The sequence below is a fragment of the Danio aesculapii genome, chromosome 4, assembly GCF_903798145.1.
Source record: "Danio aesculapii chromosome 4, fDanAes4.1, whole genome shotgun sequence".
NCBI lineage: Eukaryota > Metazoa > Chordata > Actinopteri > Cypriniformes > Danionidae > Danio > Danio aesculapii.
The window spans coordinates 49635673-49650001 of NC_079438.1; the positions used below are offsets into that span (position 1 = coordinate 49635673).

The 14329-nt window shown below is 33.6% G+C and overlaps 1 protein-coding gene across 3 annotated transcripts; it reads left to right on the top strand.

Moving 5' to 3' along the window:
• Positions 1 to 73: 73 nt before the first annotated feature.
• Positions 74 to 12132, top strand: dmtf1 (cyclin D binding myb-like transcription factor 1). Of its 3 annotated transcripts, none has more exons than XM_056455952.1 (17): positions 74 to 158; positions 1643 to 1755; positions 1872 to 1997; positions 3646 to 3737; positions 5355 to 5454; positions 5578 to 5654; positions 5731 to 5888; positions 5998 to 6030; positions 6118 to 6227; positions 6479 to 6707; positions 7334 to 7485; positions 7561 to 7713; positions 8109 to 8194; positions 8296 to 8454; positions 9444 to 9644; positions 9720 to 9837; positions 11417 to 12132. In XM_056455952.1, exons 2-17 carry the CDS (start codon positions 1650 to 1652, stop codon positions 11452 to 11454), a joined length of 1938 nt encoding a protein of 645 aa, XP_056311927.1. In that variant the 5' UTR covers positions 74 to 158; positions 1643 to 1649; the 3' UTR covers positions 11455 to 12132. The 3 variants fall into 3 exon arrangements, with proteins under 3 accessions (XP_056311927.1, XP_056311930.1, XP_056311929.1); XM_056455955.1 differs by having other exon boundaries at positions 5361 to 5454; XM_056455954.1 differs by lacking the exon at positions 74 to 158 and adding an exon at positions 180 to 352.
• The last annotated feature ends 2197 nt before the right edge of the window (positions 12133 to 14329 follow it).

Below are 14329 nucleotides of genomic sequence, written 5' to 3' on the forward strand. Positions count from 1 at the left end.
AACAAGCGCTCTAACACAGTAAAAACGGAAGCCACCAGTGGGCTTCTGTAGACACTTCCGCTCTGTATGCGAAGGGGAAGAAAAAAAGCGTATTTTCCTCCATCCTGGTATTTGCCTTCATCCTGGTCACTGCGAAGTCCCCGTACCCAAAACAGGAAGTAAGTACCAAAATCATAGCTAAATTTCACTTTCGCTCACCCCTGTGCGCTGGACATTTGTCTGTTTTATTATGTACATTACGAAAATAAAGCACCGACATCGAATAAACGCCGTCGATTCCTCACGGCTTACTGTTGCTGATAAACATGGCGTCTCATTATTCCTCGTCTGCCAAGATAAAATAAGCAGATAGGTAATTTAGATTATTGATATGCTCGGAAAGATGCAGGGTTTTATTTTATGCTTATATTATTTGGCTTCTAGACCTTTTTACGGATATGTATTTGTGGGCTGACAATTAATAACACAATTGCAATGGATGGTTTAATTGTCATTTGTGTTTGTGTCACATATAGTGTACTTCACTGTTGTATGTACTTGAAAACGTAATTAAATAAGCTCATTCGTTTCTTTTCGTGTTTTTTTTTTATTATTATGAAGGTTATTAATTCTTTTCAACTTATTCTTTTAGTTTTTTATTCACACTTCAGCCTAGTACATTTTTGTAATAATATATTGAATATAGCATAATATTACTTATTGAAACTGTCATTGTGATTAATGATTTTATTTATTTTGCTCATGTCACTTACTTTGTAAACCCAGTACACAATATTTGATATTTTGCATGGAAAAAAGACTCTTTAAAGTTGACAATAACATTTAAAATGTTGAAATATGTCTCTTTTTGTTCAGCTTGAACTAAATGCTAAATAACAGAGCCTTTTTTTTATAATTACATGGTAATGCCATTTGTTTACGGCTCTTAAATCACCCTTACTTAAATGGCAGAATGTGACTAAAAATCAGATCATATATAAGATCATATAACCATAATCGTACAATTAATCAATAATTATGGCAGGCCAGTCATCTTGTTGTTTCATTCAAGTTCATATTGTCTTGAGAATCTATGGTGAAATATATAAATTAGTACTGGTTGCAAGCAAACTGGCCCAAATTGTATGAATTTTGCTAGTATAATATTTACATCAATATAATGAATCATGTAATGGACATCACCTGTATGCTATATAACTGAGGGTTAACTATGTTTATATCTAATAACTTTATCTGTTAAAAGTTATTAGTAATTAATAAAGTTATGGTAACTAATATAACTAATAGCTAATAGTAATGGACTTGTGGAGCTGAGCAACGATAGATTTGCTCTTCAGTGTTTGAACTTTCAGCAGTGCATTTTAAACCACACTGAACTGAGCTAAACTGAACTTCAACTCTGAAAACTGAACTGACATTTTTAATTTACTAGAACTTCTCTGTTAAGCTGCTTTGACACAGTCTACGTTGTAAAACGCACTAGAAATAAACATGAATTGAATTTAATTGATAACCTTAACATTTCCAAAGTTAAATGTAATGCGATAATGTGCACCTTTTGTAAGGCTGCTTTGAACCAGTAATGATTGTGAAAAGTGCCATACAAATAAACTTGAATTGAATAATGTGTATTACCCTGTAGGCTGAGCATGAACACAGGCGATGTCCCGGCCACTGTGACCCTTGAATCTGTCAATTCTGTCACATTTACCCAGGACACTGATGGAAACATCATTCTGCACTGCCCTCAAAATGGTAAAGAGCACCCCTCCGATTGCAAATCCTTACAACCTTTGAGCCTTCAGATTTTATTGTGCTTCATTGTCTAATATTTGTAAAATTTTTTGGATTTTATGGGGATTTTTATGTAGATGGGGAGGACTTGGGTTCAGACGGGACCACTGAACCGGTTCACAAACGAATACGATTGTCCAGTGAGGATGGAGAAGATCCTCAGGACTCTGCCTCAACTGAGTACTCTGTTGTCACCCTGCCAAGTGAGTATAATTATACATGTTAGTAACTAGTTTATAAAAGGTACATCATGTATATCACATGCAAATGTTGCCTGTTTTTAATTGGTCAGTCAATCAGATAGATGAAATTGCTGGTCAGGATGCTCAAATTTGGTCAAATAAATACTTTTGAATTAAAGATCATTGAATTAATAATTATATTTCAATATAATATGTATGTATATTTTTTATTTTACCATTATTTAACCAGGAAATCTCATTGAGATTTAAAATCACTTTTACAAAAGAGACCTGGTCATGGTAACAGCCATACAGTAAAACAAATTTAAAATACATGAATACCTCACACATATATAATAGACTAATTCTGGATTCAACAAATAACACCCTTTATATTAAGGCAAAATGGGAATCCGAACTTAATGAAAAAATTGAGGATGATATTTGGGAAAACATATGTTCAGAATCTCATAAGGGGATCAATAGCCATAATTGGAAAGAGTTCGACTGGAAAACAAAAAGTTAGGTTTTTTGGAACACCATTGATGGTTTCAAAATATGTAAACAGTCCACATTCAGAGGAATGCTGGAGGGGTTGCAGGACTGTGGGTAATCACGCACAAATATTTTGGGAATGTCCGAAAATACTTGCATTTGGCAAGGGGTAAAAATTATGAGTTATGCAGTTAGATATACCTTTTACTCCCCTGTTTTTCTTGCTTGAAGGGATACCCCAGGATATATATAATAAAAACCAGAAATATATATTACATATACTTTTACTAAGTGCAAGAAAGACTATAACAATAAATTGGATAAAGCCACACTCTCCATCAATAGTACAGTGGATAGAAAAACTTGAATCTATATATAGAATGGAGTATATGACTGCTCAACTTCAATTAAAACTGGATATTTTTAAACAAAGATGGGAGCCTGTTACTTTGTATCTGAACAGGACATAGTATTTCCAGCTCCTTTGAAACTGAAAATAATGTATGTTTTTTTTATTTTGTAATTTGTTTTTGTTTACATCTAGGGTTACTTTTTTCAGTCGTTTTCTTTTTTCTTTTTTTTTAAATCGCTGCTGTCACTGAATGTTCTGTAAAATGTTTTAATGTATAAAAATAAAGGCCAAAAAAAAAATACATGAACACCACATAACATTTCACCAGTCATTTCACCAGTTCTCTCAACAAAAACAATCAAATGCTTTCATATAAAATGCTATCATGAGTACAGGATTTTGCATTTGTAATAAACCATTGTGAAGCATGATATACCGAATCAAGTCTTGTTAGAATATAATATAATATAGTATAAGATAATATAACATAACCTAATTATATGAATAAATAAATAAGCAAAGGAATAAATGTATCTTAAAATGTTTATTTATAATATCATGGTTCAAAACATTGATGTTTGTTTGTTTGTATACTTTACTGTCCCCTAAGGAGGAATTTTTGTGGACTCATCAGTATTTCAGCTTAGCCTGATACAGTAAAGAATTAAAAAAAAACACATACATAGACATACACATAACTGATTAGTGTTCAACAGTCTATTTAAAATATATATTTCTAAATAAATGACATGCACTTTCTGAATTATTATTGTAAATCAGTTTAAATAGCTTGTTTTATTAACTAGTTTTCTATTATTTTAGTTACAGAAGGAGATGAAAGCTTTGAGGTGACAATGACTGCGACAGAGATGAGAGACGAGGAGCTGGAATCAGATGATCTTTCTGAAACCCCGGTAAAAGCTCTAGTTCTTCTGTTTCTTAGTTCTGACCTTTCAGTGCTTGCTTTATGTGGATCTAATGCTTAATTTTGGGGAAAAAAATATTTAAATTAACTAAATAATTCTAATTTTATTTATTACATGGTTACAATCACATATTATTTACAACGGTATTATTTGTCTTTATTGTTATTATGCTATTTATTAAATATGGAGTGTGTTTAATGTATTTTAAAAAGTTTGCTTATAGCAATATAAACTTACCAATTTTAAGTAGTGTTTATTTAGTGATGTATTATTTATTTATTTGTTTATTGATTTTATTTTACATTTTTTACCTTTTATTCTAATTATTTGTTGTTATTATTCTCATTATTTGTTAGTATTTTATAGGGTTGCATGGTTTACCGGCCCCGGTATCGTGATACTATGGCTCCAAAATACTGGCGGTGCCACTGTAGTTTGTAAACGGTAGTATCATCATTAACAGTCTATCTATTAAATACATAATGTTGCATGTGAAAAAGTCACTAAAATGCCCACCCGCTTGTGCAACAATAAACCATTTTATTTAAATAGTCTGTGGAGCCCTTTAAGGTTGCAAAACTGTGTAGAATTCGTGCCTTTTATGGTAGCATATTGCACGTTTTCTGATGCTTCAGTTCAAACGCACATCTGAATCAGTTCATTTCTGTTCTTGTCAATATGATTCTTACCTGATAAGACAAAAAAAAAAACAATAGATGGAAAAAACCAAGAGCAACAGGAAACATTGAAATTAATTTTTAAATTATTTTTTAACCACTTCTATCTTGATTTTAATGTATTTTTTGCTGGTCAGTTATCTATAAAATAAACAAAAATAACTAATGCATTTTAGATGAAGTGATGTGCAAATACTTTTTCAAAAATAAGGGAATTTTGGATTCAATTCAAGTAGGCCTATTATAACATAAAATATAATATTTCTAAAAATTTATTTCATAGATTTGAGTTATGAATTACAGTATCGCAATACTACTTGGTATTATGATACTTCAGCTAGTATTAATATTAATTAGTATATTTCTTTATGTATTTATTATTTAAGTACTCTAGGATGTTTATTGTTAGATTAGAATATTGATGAATTATTATTATTATTGTGTTTTTTACTTTTATTATAATTATTTGTTTTTTATGATTTTGTATTTTACATTAATCAGTATATTGTTATGTATTTATTATTTAAGCACTCCTGGATGTTTATTGCTATATTAGAATGTTGACAATCTACTATTATAGATACATTTAATAAAATAAAGAGTTTTATTGCTTCCCATTGCTTCTTAACACTGTCCAGGCATACATTGAATAATCAAATGTAAAATAATACTGTGTTGTCTACTTTTAAACAGTTTGATAAAATTAATTGTTATTAAAGTTACAAAGGACAATTTCTTAGGCCTGAATGCTTTTAAAATCCTCACACAGTCACAGGCCTAAAAAAAATACTTGCAAAAGGATCAATTATAATCCAGACTCAACATTGCAGATCCTGTGATGTGACTATTGCGAATGCTCACTTTGCGTTATCGATGCTGAAACGATATATTGTGCAGCGCTATTTTTAATAATGTTGTTTGTCAACAGGGTAAGGATTCTGCTGCACAGAAGAAAGGTGAAGATGTATCAGCTGTCAGTCAAGCTTGGTTCACCACAAAAGAGGATAAAGACACACTGGTCAATAAGGGTGAGTATTAAATATCCCACAAATATACAGCCCAATATATGCTATTGGGACAATCTGATCAAACGCAATGTATTAAATTCAGGACTTGAAATCAGTCATGATATCTGTCATATATATACTCAGGTCACAAATGGAAACAGGGTATGTGGTCAAAAGAAGAGATTGATCTCCTGATGACCAACATAGAGCTTTATCTAAAGGTGAGCATGCTTTATTACAATGCAGCGTCTTTGATTTGCATCCTCATTCTTCATCTGTCTGTTCATTTAAACGCAGAACCGAGGGATTCAAGACCCTGCTGAGATCATCTTTGAGATGTCCAAAGAGGAGAGAAAGGATTTTTATCGCAGTATAGCCTGTGGTTTGAACAGGCCGCTGTTTGCTGTATACAGACGTGTGTTGCGAATGTACGATAACCGCAACCACGTAGGCAAGTAAGGACATAGCTGCTTTTATTTGTTCGTTCAACAGATTTATTTTATTTGGAAGTGTTTATATTGCAAAAACTAAAGGGTGATATGTTGTTTTTGCTTTGTCATTTAGATACACTGATGAGGAGATCAATAAACTGAAAGAGTAAGTTTGGGTTTAGTTCTGAATGGCATTGACATGTGATCTGTATTTGTGTGAGTCTGCATTGTCTGAACTTGTGTGTGTTATTAGACTAAGGCAGAAACATGGAAATGACTGGGCCACCATTGGGTCGGCTCTTGGCCGCAGTGCTTCATCTGTGAAGGATCGCTGCAGACTTATGAAAGACACGTGCAACACCGGTCAGCTTTCCTACACTTTTAATTTATTGTCGTTTTATTATTAAGAGAGGAGTTTGGATGTTCTCCCACTGTTTGTGTGGGTTTCCTCCGGGTGCTCCGGTTTTCCCCACAGTCCAAAGACGTGCATCATTTTTATTATTATATTATTTTGTCATGTTATAAAAGTTTAAAAGGAAAAAGTGGAAGGTCTTTCACTATGTCTGTCATATCAAGCCTTTATGTTCTTTTCACTTATGTCCCGTGTGCTTCAGGGAAGTGGACGGAGGAGGAGGAGAGGCGGTTGGCAGAGGTGGTGCACGAGCTGACGGGCACAGAGGCAGGTGATGTTGTAACTCAGGGAGTCTCCTGGGCGTCAGTGGCTGAACTTGTCGGCACTCGCTCAGAGAAACAGTGCCGCTCTAAATGGCTTAACTACCTAAACTGGAAACAGAGCGGAGGCACAGAGTGGACCAAAGAAGATGACATCAACCTCGTTCGCAGGTAAAGATGCTGGATTTTGGATGATAAAAAGAGTTCAGAGATAAACCCTGTAAGCGCCATCCAAAATTATCTTCTAAAATGAACATTTTTCTCAGGGTCCTGTGTGTAATTTCAGTATTTTCACTTTTATAAGTGACAAACAATTTATTTTCATCACTTTTAAAGTGAGATAAATGAACATAAACATATGAGGCCGAGAAAAAATGCTCATTTTTAAAGATAGTTTCAGATGGAACTCACAGGTTTTGCATCTGAACTCATCATTTATATATAAGAAATATTTTTTCAATCCTTTTTGTCTGATAGCCAATCCTTAAATCCATATTTATGTGTGTCATTAAGCTGTAGCTTTTGTCCCTTAAATCAAATCAGACCTTCAGACCTGTGATTTTATAACACCAATTAAATCCGAAATGCTAAACTGAATTAGCTTTATTTATTCTATATTACTTAAATATTTATTCATGTAATAAATAAACTAGCATAACATCGTCTTTTTTTCATATAGTGCCAATATTTACATTTCTATTTTAAGCAATTATCGGCCGTTTTTTGCAAGTACTTTACAGCTTTATACCTTTTAACTGATTAATTTTGATTCATTAATCATAACTGTGCATGATCAGGATAGCGGAGCTGGAAGTGGAGGATGAAAATGAGATCAACTGGGATATTCTGGCTAGCGGATGGAGCAGCGTTCGCTCGCCTCAGTGGCTGCGGAGCAAATGGTGGACCATCAAAAGACAAGTGGCCAATCACAAGGAACTTCCCTTTCCTGGTGAGACCTCATAGGTGAGCATGTGTTCAGTGTGCTGTGAGTGTAGATGCTGAAGTAAGGTTTCTGTGTGTTTAGTGTTGCTGAAAGGGCTGCAGGATGTTGTGGAAGCACCGCCGTCTACCATGAACAAGGTAGTGGTGGTCGGTTCAAGATCTGCTAATGCTTCGCCCAGCCCTGTCACCGCTCTGCAGATCCCGGTCCAGATCCCAGTGCAGATCACACACGTCTGTGAGTGTATATATATGCAAAGAGCTTTTATGACTGTTGTTTCAGTGGATAGCTTCAATAATTTGGGAGTTTAATCATTTTAATTGTAATAAATTTATCCAAGGAGCAAACAGTTATTTTAAAGTGGAATTTAGTGGAATATGAAAATAAATATTTATTAAAATGATTAATTTTACCACTTCTTTCTTTTTTGTAAATAAAATTGTTAAATGAGCAACTTTTTCTATATAATATCAAATATGAAATAGTGGACATACAGAAATCTGATATATGGCCATATATGAACATCAAATTTCTGAATGGGTAGAAAAATCTGTACTAGGTAGTTTATGATGGTTATGTAAGTTTAATAGATGCTGTGTGTCTCTTTATTTGCACTTTTCCTCTTTCCACAGCTTCTTCAGATGGTTCGAGTGGTACTTCAGACAGTGAAACGATCACATTGAACTCCGGAGCTTTACAGACCTTTGAATTACTGCCTGTGAGAAATATATAATCATATAAGAACATATAAAAGCTAAAACCTTTTTTTTTAATGGTTATAAGCTATTTTTTATTAAAGATGTGTCATTTCTCCCCTAGTCATTTCACCTGCAGCCCACCGGCACCCCTGGAACATATTTCCTCCAAACAGGAACCAATCAGAGCCTGCCACTTACGCTGTCAGCCAATCCCACAGTCACACTCACAGCTGCCGCTTCACCATCTTCACCAGACCAGATCATACTACACAGCCTCACGGTGAGAACTGAGCATAAGTTTATTGAAGTTATATTAGAATTATATTAAAAGTATAAAGCTAACGGTAATAACTGAATAACATGAATATGATAACATGAATCTGAAAATTGAAAATTAAAAAATTTCAATCGTTAATGTTAGAAAAAAAAATATGTACGCATAAAAAGAAAGCACATTTACAACACGATTATTAATACTTTAAGAAACATTAAAGTAAAATTGTTTAAAATAATTATCTTAAGATATATCATTAACAATATATATTATAAATGATATATATTAGTATATTATTTAGTAATTTTTAGTGCTGACCTGGGCAAAGATTAATTGCTATTAACTGCATCCAAAATAATAGTTTGTTTTAATAAATGCATGTGCGTATTCTATTCAGCATATTTATTATGTAGATGTGGCACAACCTATACAATTTCAACTAAATTTTTCAATTTTTTTTGCTTCTCTTGATTTTTCCTCTTTTTTTAATTTGTATTTAATATTTTTCTATAACATACATTAGGCTGTACTAGTTTTTGGACCATATGTGAGTTATTTTGTTAGATAAGCACCAGATTTGACTTCAGTACTGACTAATCTAATGTATATGCACTAATATAAAATTGTATAGCTTCCTATTAAAAATATGAATTTAAAAGAGAGATTAGTGGGGGTGTACTTGTATATGCTGAGCACTGTATATGTTCATTTATATGCATCTGTTTTTTGTCCTGCCTCTGTCATTCTGTTGTACTGTAGAAGCTTCTGTCACAAAAAGAAATTCCTCATTTTATTTGAAGTGTAGTAGAGTTTAAGTAATTTAGTTTTAAGTTTTTGTGAAATATGGTTATTGTATACTATATATTATTTTCTATTACCAGAAATAGTTTACCGTTTACCTATAGTAATCTTGGATCATACTAAAAATAATAATAATTAAAGAAAAGTTGTCACACAACCTGTAAGTTTCTCTCTTCCTCCATTTTCTCCATCAGACTGACACAGAGAATGTGACCGTTCAGATGTCCCACCCCGGCATCATCATCCAGACAGTGACATCAGAGGACCTGGCAGACCCTCTTGGCCAATCAGAGCTTGAGGGAGAGCAGGTGCTGGTGAAGGAGGAGCCTTCAGAAAACCAAACCAACCCTGCAATAGAGGAACCCAATGGGGAACATTCAAAACAAGGAGAAAAGGTAGCAAACACAATCCAAAAACACCTTCTCTCATGTTACCTTCCTGCTCATGAAACCCTCTTTTTTTTGGTTTAGACTCTGGACCCTTCTAAAGTCGTGGAGACCGTGCTTATGGTCCCATCTCCAGGTAGCTTTATTCCCACTAACGAGGACATCAGCAGCGATTCGGTCCTGCCTCTTGGAACACTGACAGGTAATGCGGTTATAACTGGTGTTTATCCATTTCTTTGGTCACGTCTTACAATAAGGTTGTATTTAAGTGCTGCAAAATATTGGAAAAATCCGACATTGCGATATTTAGTGTTTCTGCGATATATATTGCAATATAAATACAATTTCACCAGATGAATTGATTGTCTCTATTTGGAAACAATTCATTTTTGATTGATTTGCATGATTTTGTAGGACAGTGAATTATGCATGACGTTATAAACAAAGTAAACAGTGCTTTATGGGTTTCAGGGTATAGTCAAATCATATTCAGGTACAGAAATTGAAAAAAGCAAACATAAAATAACTGCAAAGACTTTCTTATAGTTTAAATAGTTCAATAAAAGTATTTTCTGGTAAAGTTCCAAATGGTAAAATTGCTTGTGTGTGGATGATTTAAACTCTCTTAGCGCTTAAAAGCCTGTGGAAATGATAAACTTTTACTCTATTGGTTACTCTATTGATATGGTTAAACTCTGCAGTAACTCCACAAAGTTCCTCCCCTCATTGTTACAAATAATAAATGTGGAGGTTCAGATCAATACCGTGTCACTACTCTATGAAGACTAGGTAAGATGGGATCGTCTTGTAGGGGGTGGGGCACTTCGGGATGGGATATTAAAGAACAATTGATTGGTCAGAAGTTATATAAAAAGCATATAAATTGTCATATGAATGGTTGATTCTTATTGGTGAAATTTTTAAATGTTTTAAATGCAAATTTAACCACAGTTTTGGAGCACACAAGCACACAGAAAACCTTTAAATGGATTTCGGTAACTTTTGCATCTGTATGTAGTATTTGTTTTTCCTATATTCCTATTTATTTTTTACACATTTTTTAACACAAAAGAAGATGATTTGAAAAAATGTTGGAAACCTGTAACTTCTGGCTTTCATATTATTTGATTTTCCTACTTTCCTATTAATTCATTTATTTGTTTATTTTTTTAACACAAAAGAAGATACTTTGAGAAATGTTGGAAACCTGTAACTATTGCCACTTATAGTATTTGTTTTACCTACTTTCCTATTTTTTTAACACATAAGAAATTTAGAAAAATGTTGGAGGCCTGTAATAGACCCACATAGTATTTGTTTTTCCTACTTTCCAATCTATCTATCTATCTATCTATCTATCTATCTATCTATCTATCTATCTATCTATCTATCTATCTATCTATCTATCTATCTATCTATCTATCTATCTAGCTAGCTAGCTATAAGCAAAAGAAGATATTTAGAAAAATGTCAGAAACCTGTAACTGTTGACTCATATTATTTGTTTCTTCTTCTATGAAGGTCAATAGTTACAGGTTTCTGACATGTTTCATAATATTTTTCTTTTGTGTTTAATTGCAACTCTTTAAAACCACTTGAGGATGAGTAAATACTGCAAAAACTTACATAAACTGTCTGAACTGTCCCTTTAAAACAACATATTGAAACAAACACCTATTAAACTGTCATTTTGATTTGAGTAGGACATTTTTACCTGTGCTGGTGAAGTTAACTGACTAACATGTTGTGAAACCCATCTGACTATTTGTGTTTGCATGCAGATCCCATTCTGGAGAACCAGGAAGACGGATCAAACTGATACTGGAGCAACATTAAAACCTGGACAGAAATTCAACACAACAGCAACACAAAACACAGACTTTAGAGGACCCGTTCCCTCATACAGGGACAAACGCAGCATGCAGGATCATCCAGACATCATGTGTGTGCACATGCCAACACTTTCTCAGTATTTATTAATCATGCAAGTTTCTGAGCCTCCCAGTGCAGATGAAAGGGATAGTTCACACCAAAAAAACAAACGTTTACTCCCCCTTATGAGTTTCTTTCTTCTGTTGACCACAAAAGAAGATGTTTTGAAGAATGTTGGAATCTGGTAACCATTGACTTCAATAGTATATTTTGAATGAACTATCCCTTTAAATACTCTAATGAAGCGACACTTGTTTTTGTTATGGTGTATTTAAAATGACGTAATACGTTTATTTCTTACAAATGTTGTTTTTTTTTGTGTATGTATATCTTATTTTGAACAGTTTTTGTAGCCTATGTTCTTGCTTAACAGTAATACTTGATAAAGCCACACAAAGCTGCACTATTCTGACGTTACAGAGGTTGTTAGACAATATTTGCATCATTCCAAAATGTCCATTAGACTAGATGGCCATAATTTATCAAATGGTTTGAATATATTAACCTTACCTGTATATTAGTGCCTCTGTGTTTATTTATTGAAGAAATAAAATGTCACCGCTGACATGTCAGTGCTGTTTACTTAATTAGGGATGATATTTTGTTATTAATGAATAGGCTGATAAATTAAATGGAGTGCATTAGATTAATAAACAAGACAGTAGAGGTCATTTTAGCGTTATCAAGACCTTCAGGTTTTATTAATGTTTTTTTAGCTCATATTTATTTTTTGTTTAATAAATAGATTTTATTACCTATTTTAGTACAATCAAGTTTTTTTATTTATTTATTAGGGGTTTTCACCTTTATTGAATAGGACAGCAGAGAGTATTGACAGGAAAGAACGGGGAGCAGAGAGAGGGGAAGGATCAGCATAGGACCGAGAGGCAGGAATCAAACTTGGGTCATCGTGAGCATCAGAGTGGATGTGTTGACGCACTAACCACTACACCACTGGTGCCGACAGGTCAAATAACCTATAAGTGTCTTAGATTTATAAATGGGTTTAGTAAACAACAATAAACTTCTATAAATGTGATTTTTCTTTAAAAGAACAGGTCTATTGTTGTTTTTGAGGTCTAAAATTAAAATAAATTTAAAGCGAAATTAAAATTATTGAATTAAATTAAAGATAAAAATAAGCATATTCATTTAAGTAATTGGCTAGTCAATTCAGTCTTCTAACTTGTGAGTTTATGTTTGATATTATTCATTTATGATTTATTAATGTATTATTTTTTTTTAAATTGGCTCATACACAAACTGGCCACAAGAGGGAGCTGATAATCCATAAACAATAAATAGTAAATAAATAGACGATGAGTAGGTGAGTGTGCAGATATTAAGGAATAAATATTAAAATAAACTGTAAATCTTTTCTTTTTTAAAGTTTTTATGTAAATTTAATTATTATTATTGTTTTGTTTTATTATTTGCTCATACATGAACTGGCCACAAGAGGGAGCTGATAAGCCATAAACAATAAATAGATGATGAGTAATTGAGTAAGAAGATATTAAAGAAGCCTATTTTTTTGGACAGAAGTCATTGACTAAACTTAAAATTCTTTTATTTTTTTACCACTACAACTACAGACTTAAATTAAAAACATGTCTCGTATGACTTAAGCGAAAGCGCAGTTCTTCATCCGCTCCACCAGGCGGCGAGAGCGACTCCACGTTCAGTCTGACTCTCAGCTTCAGGTGTTTGTTTGACAACAACAAGCGTGTGTTGACAGCCGGCAAAACAAAACACGTGCAGTTTGTTTTAACACATAATTTACAGATGACAGCTCATCGAGAGACTCTTAATGTGTTTGAACAACACATATTAATGCTCAGCAGCAAATTAAAGCAGCAGAATCTGTGATAAAGTGCAGCAATCGAGTGAAGAGACTCACCTGTAAGTATCATTTCCTATAAAGTACTTTATTTGCTTGTAAAATGACTGACACGAGCTATATAACAGTATTTCTGTTTTATAAAAGTCATTGATATTTATTTTGTCTGGTGTTATTACAGCAGGGTTCGTCTGTCAGTTGATTTAGATGTATGTTGTGCAGGATGTTTACATTTTTCTGCTAATGTCACTTTCAGACTTCATGTTTAGTGTTAAACGAATAGCATTGTGCTGTTTATATTATAAAGCAGCATAAATCTGCACTTATTCTTGTTTAAAAAAGTCAATTAGGGAGCTTTTGTAGAGCTGCAGTGTTCAATATTGGACCTGTCACATATACAGTGTAAATATAAGTGTCTTATCTTGTGTTTATGAGCTCTTATGTTGGTGAAGTTATCAGTTCTGATGTTTCAGATGTATTTTAGTAAAGAGTTTGTTTCTGTGTTTCCTCTACAGGATGAAGGATGTGTTTGGAGTAAACAGAAGCAGAGCTCCGGGACGTTTGGACTACATTTACTGGCATGATGGACATCTGCTGCGGACAGGTAAGACCCCCCGCTCATTTTTGTGTTTTGTGCTATCGGTTACCATCACTTCCTTTCTGGTGAGGTCACCTCTCTAGAAAGGAAGTGATGGTAACCGAAACGGGGAGAGAAGGGACGGGGACCCCTTTTTTATAGAGCTAATTTATTTTTTAGTAAAAAGCAGCATAACCCCTGCTGTACATGGCCCCGTAGGTCAGGGGAGGAACGCTCCATCCTCCCCCTTCATTCACTCCAACACTCACACATATCGCAGTGATCTGGCTGGGATTGAACCAGCAACCTCTTAACCCATGAGGCGATGCTCTACCACTGAGCCAC

What these genes read in the sequence shown, in the direction of transcription:
- dmtf1 (XM_056455952.1), top strand. Translation starts at nt 1,650, where the DNA reads ATGAACACAGGCGATGTCCCGGCCACTGTGACCCTTGAATCTGTCAAT. An exon ending in TCTGCACTGCCCTCAAAATG is followed by an intron (nt 1,756 to 1,871) that starts GTAAAGAGCACC and finishes ATTTTTATGTAG; the next exon opens with ATGGGGAGGACTTGGGTTCA. An exon ending in CTCTGTTGTCACCCTGCCAA is followed by an intron (nt 1,998 to 3,645) that starts GTGAGTATAATT and finishes CTATTATTTTAG; the next exon opens with TTACAGAAGGAGATGAAAGC.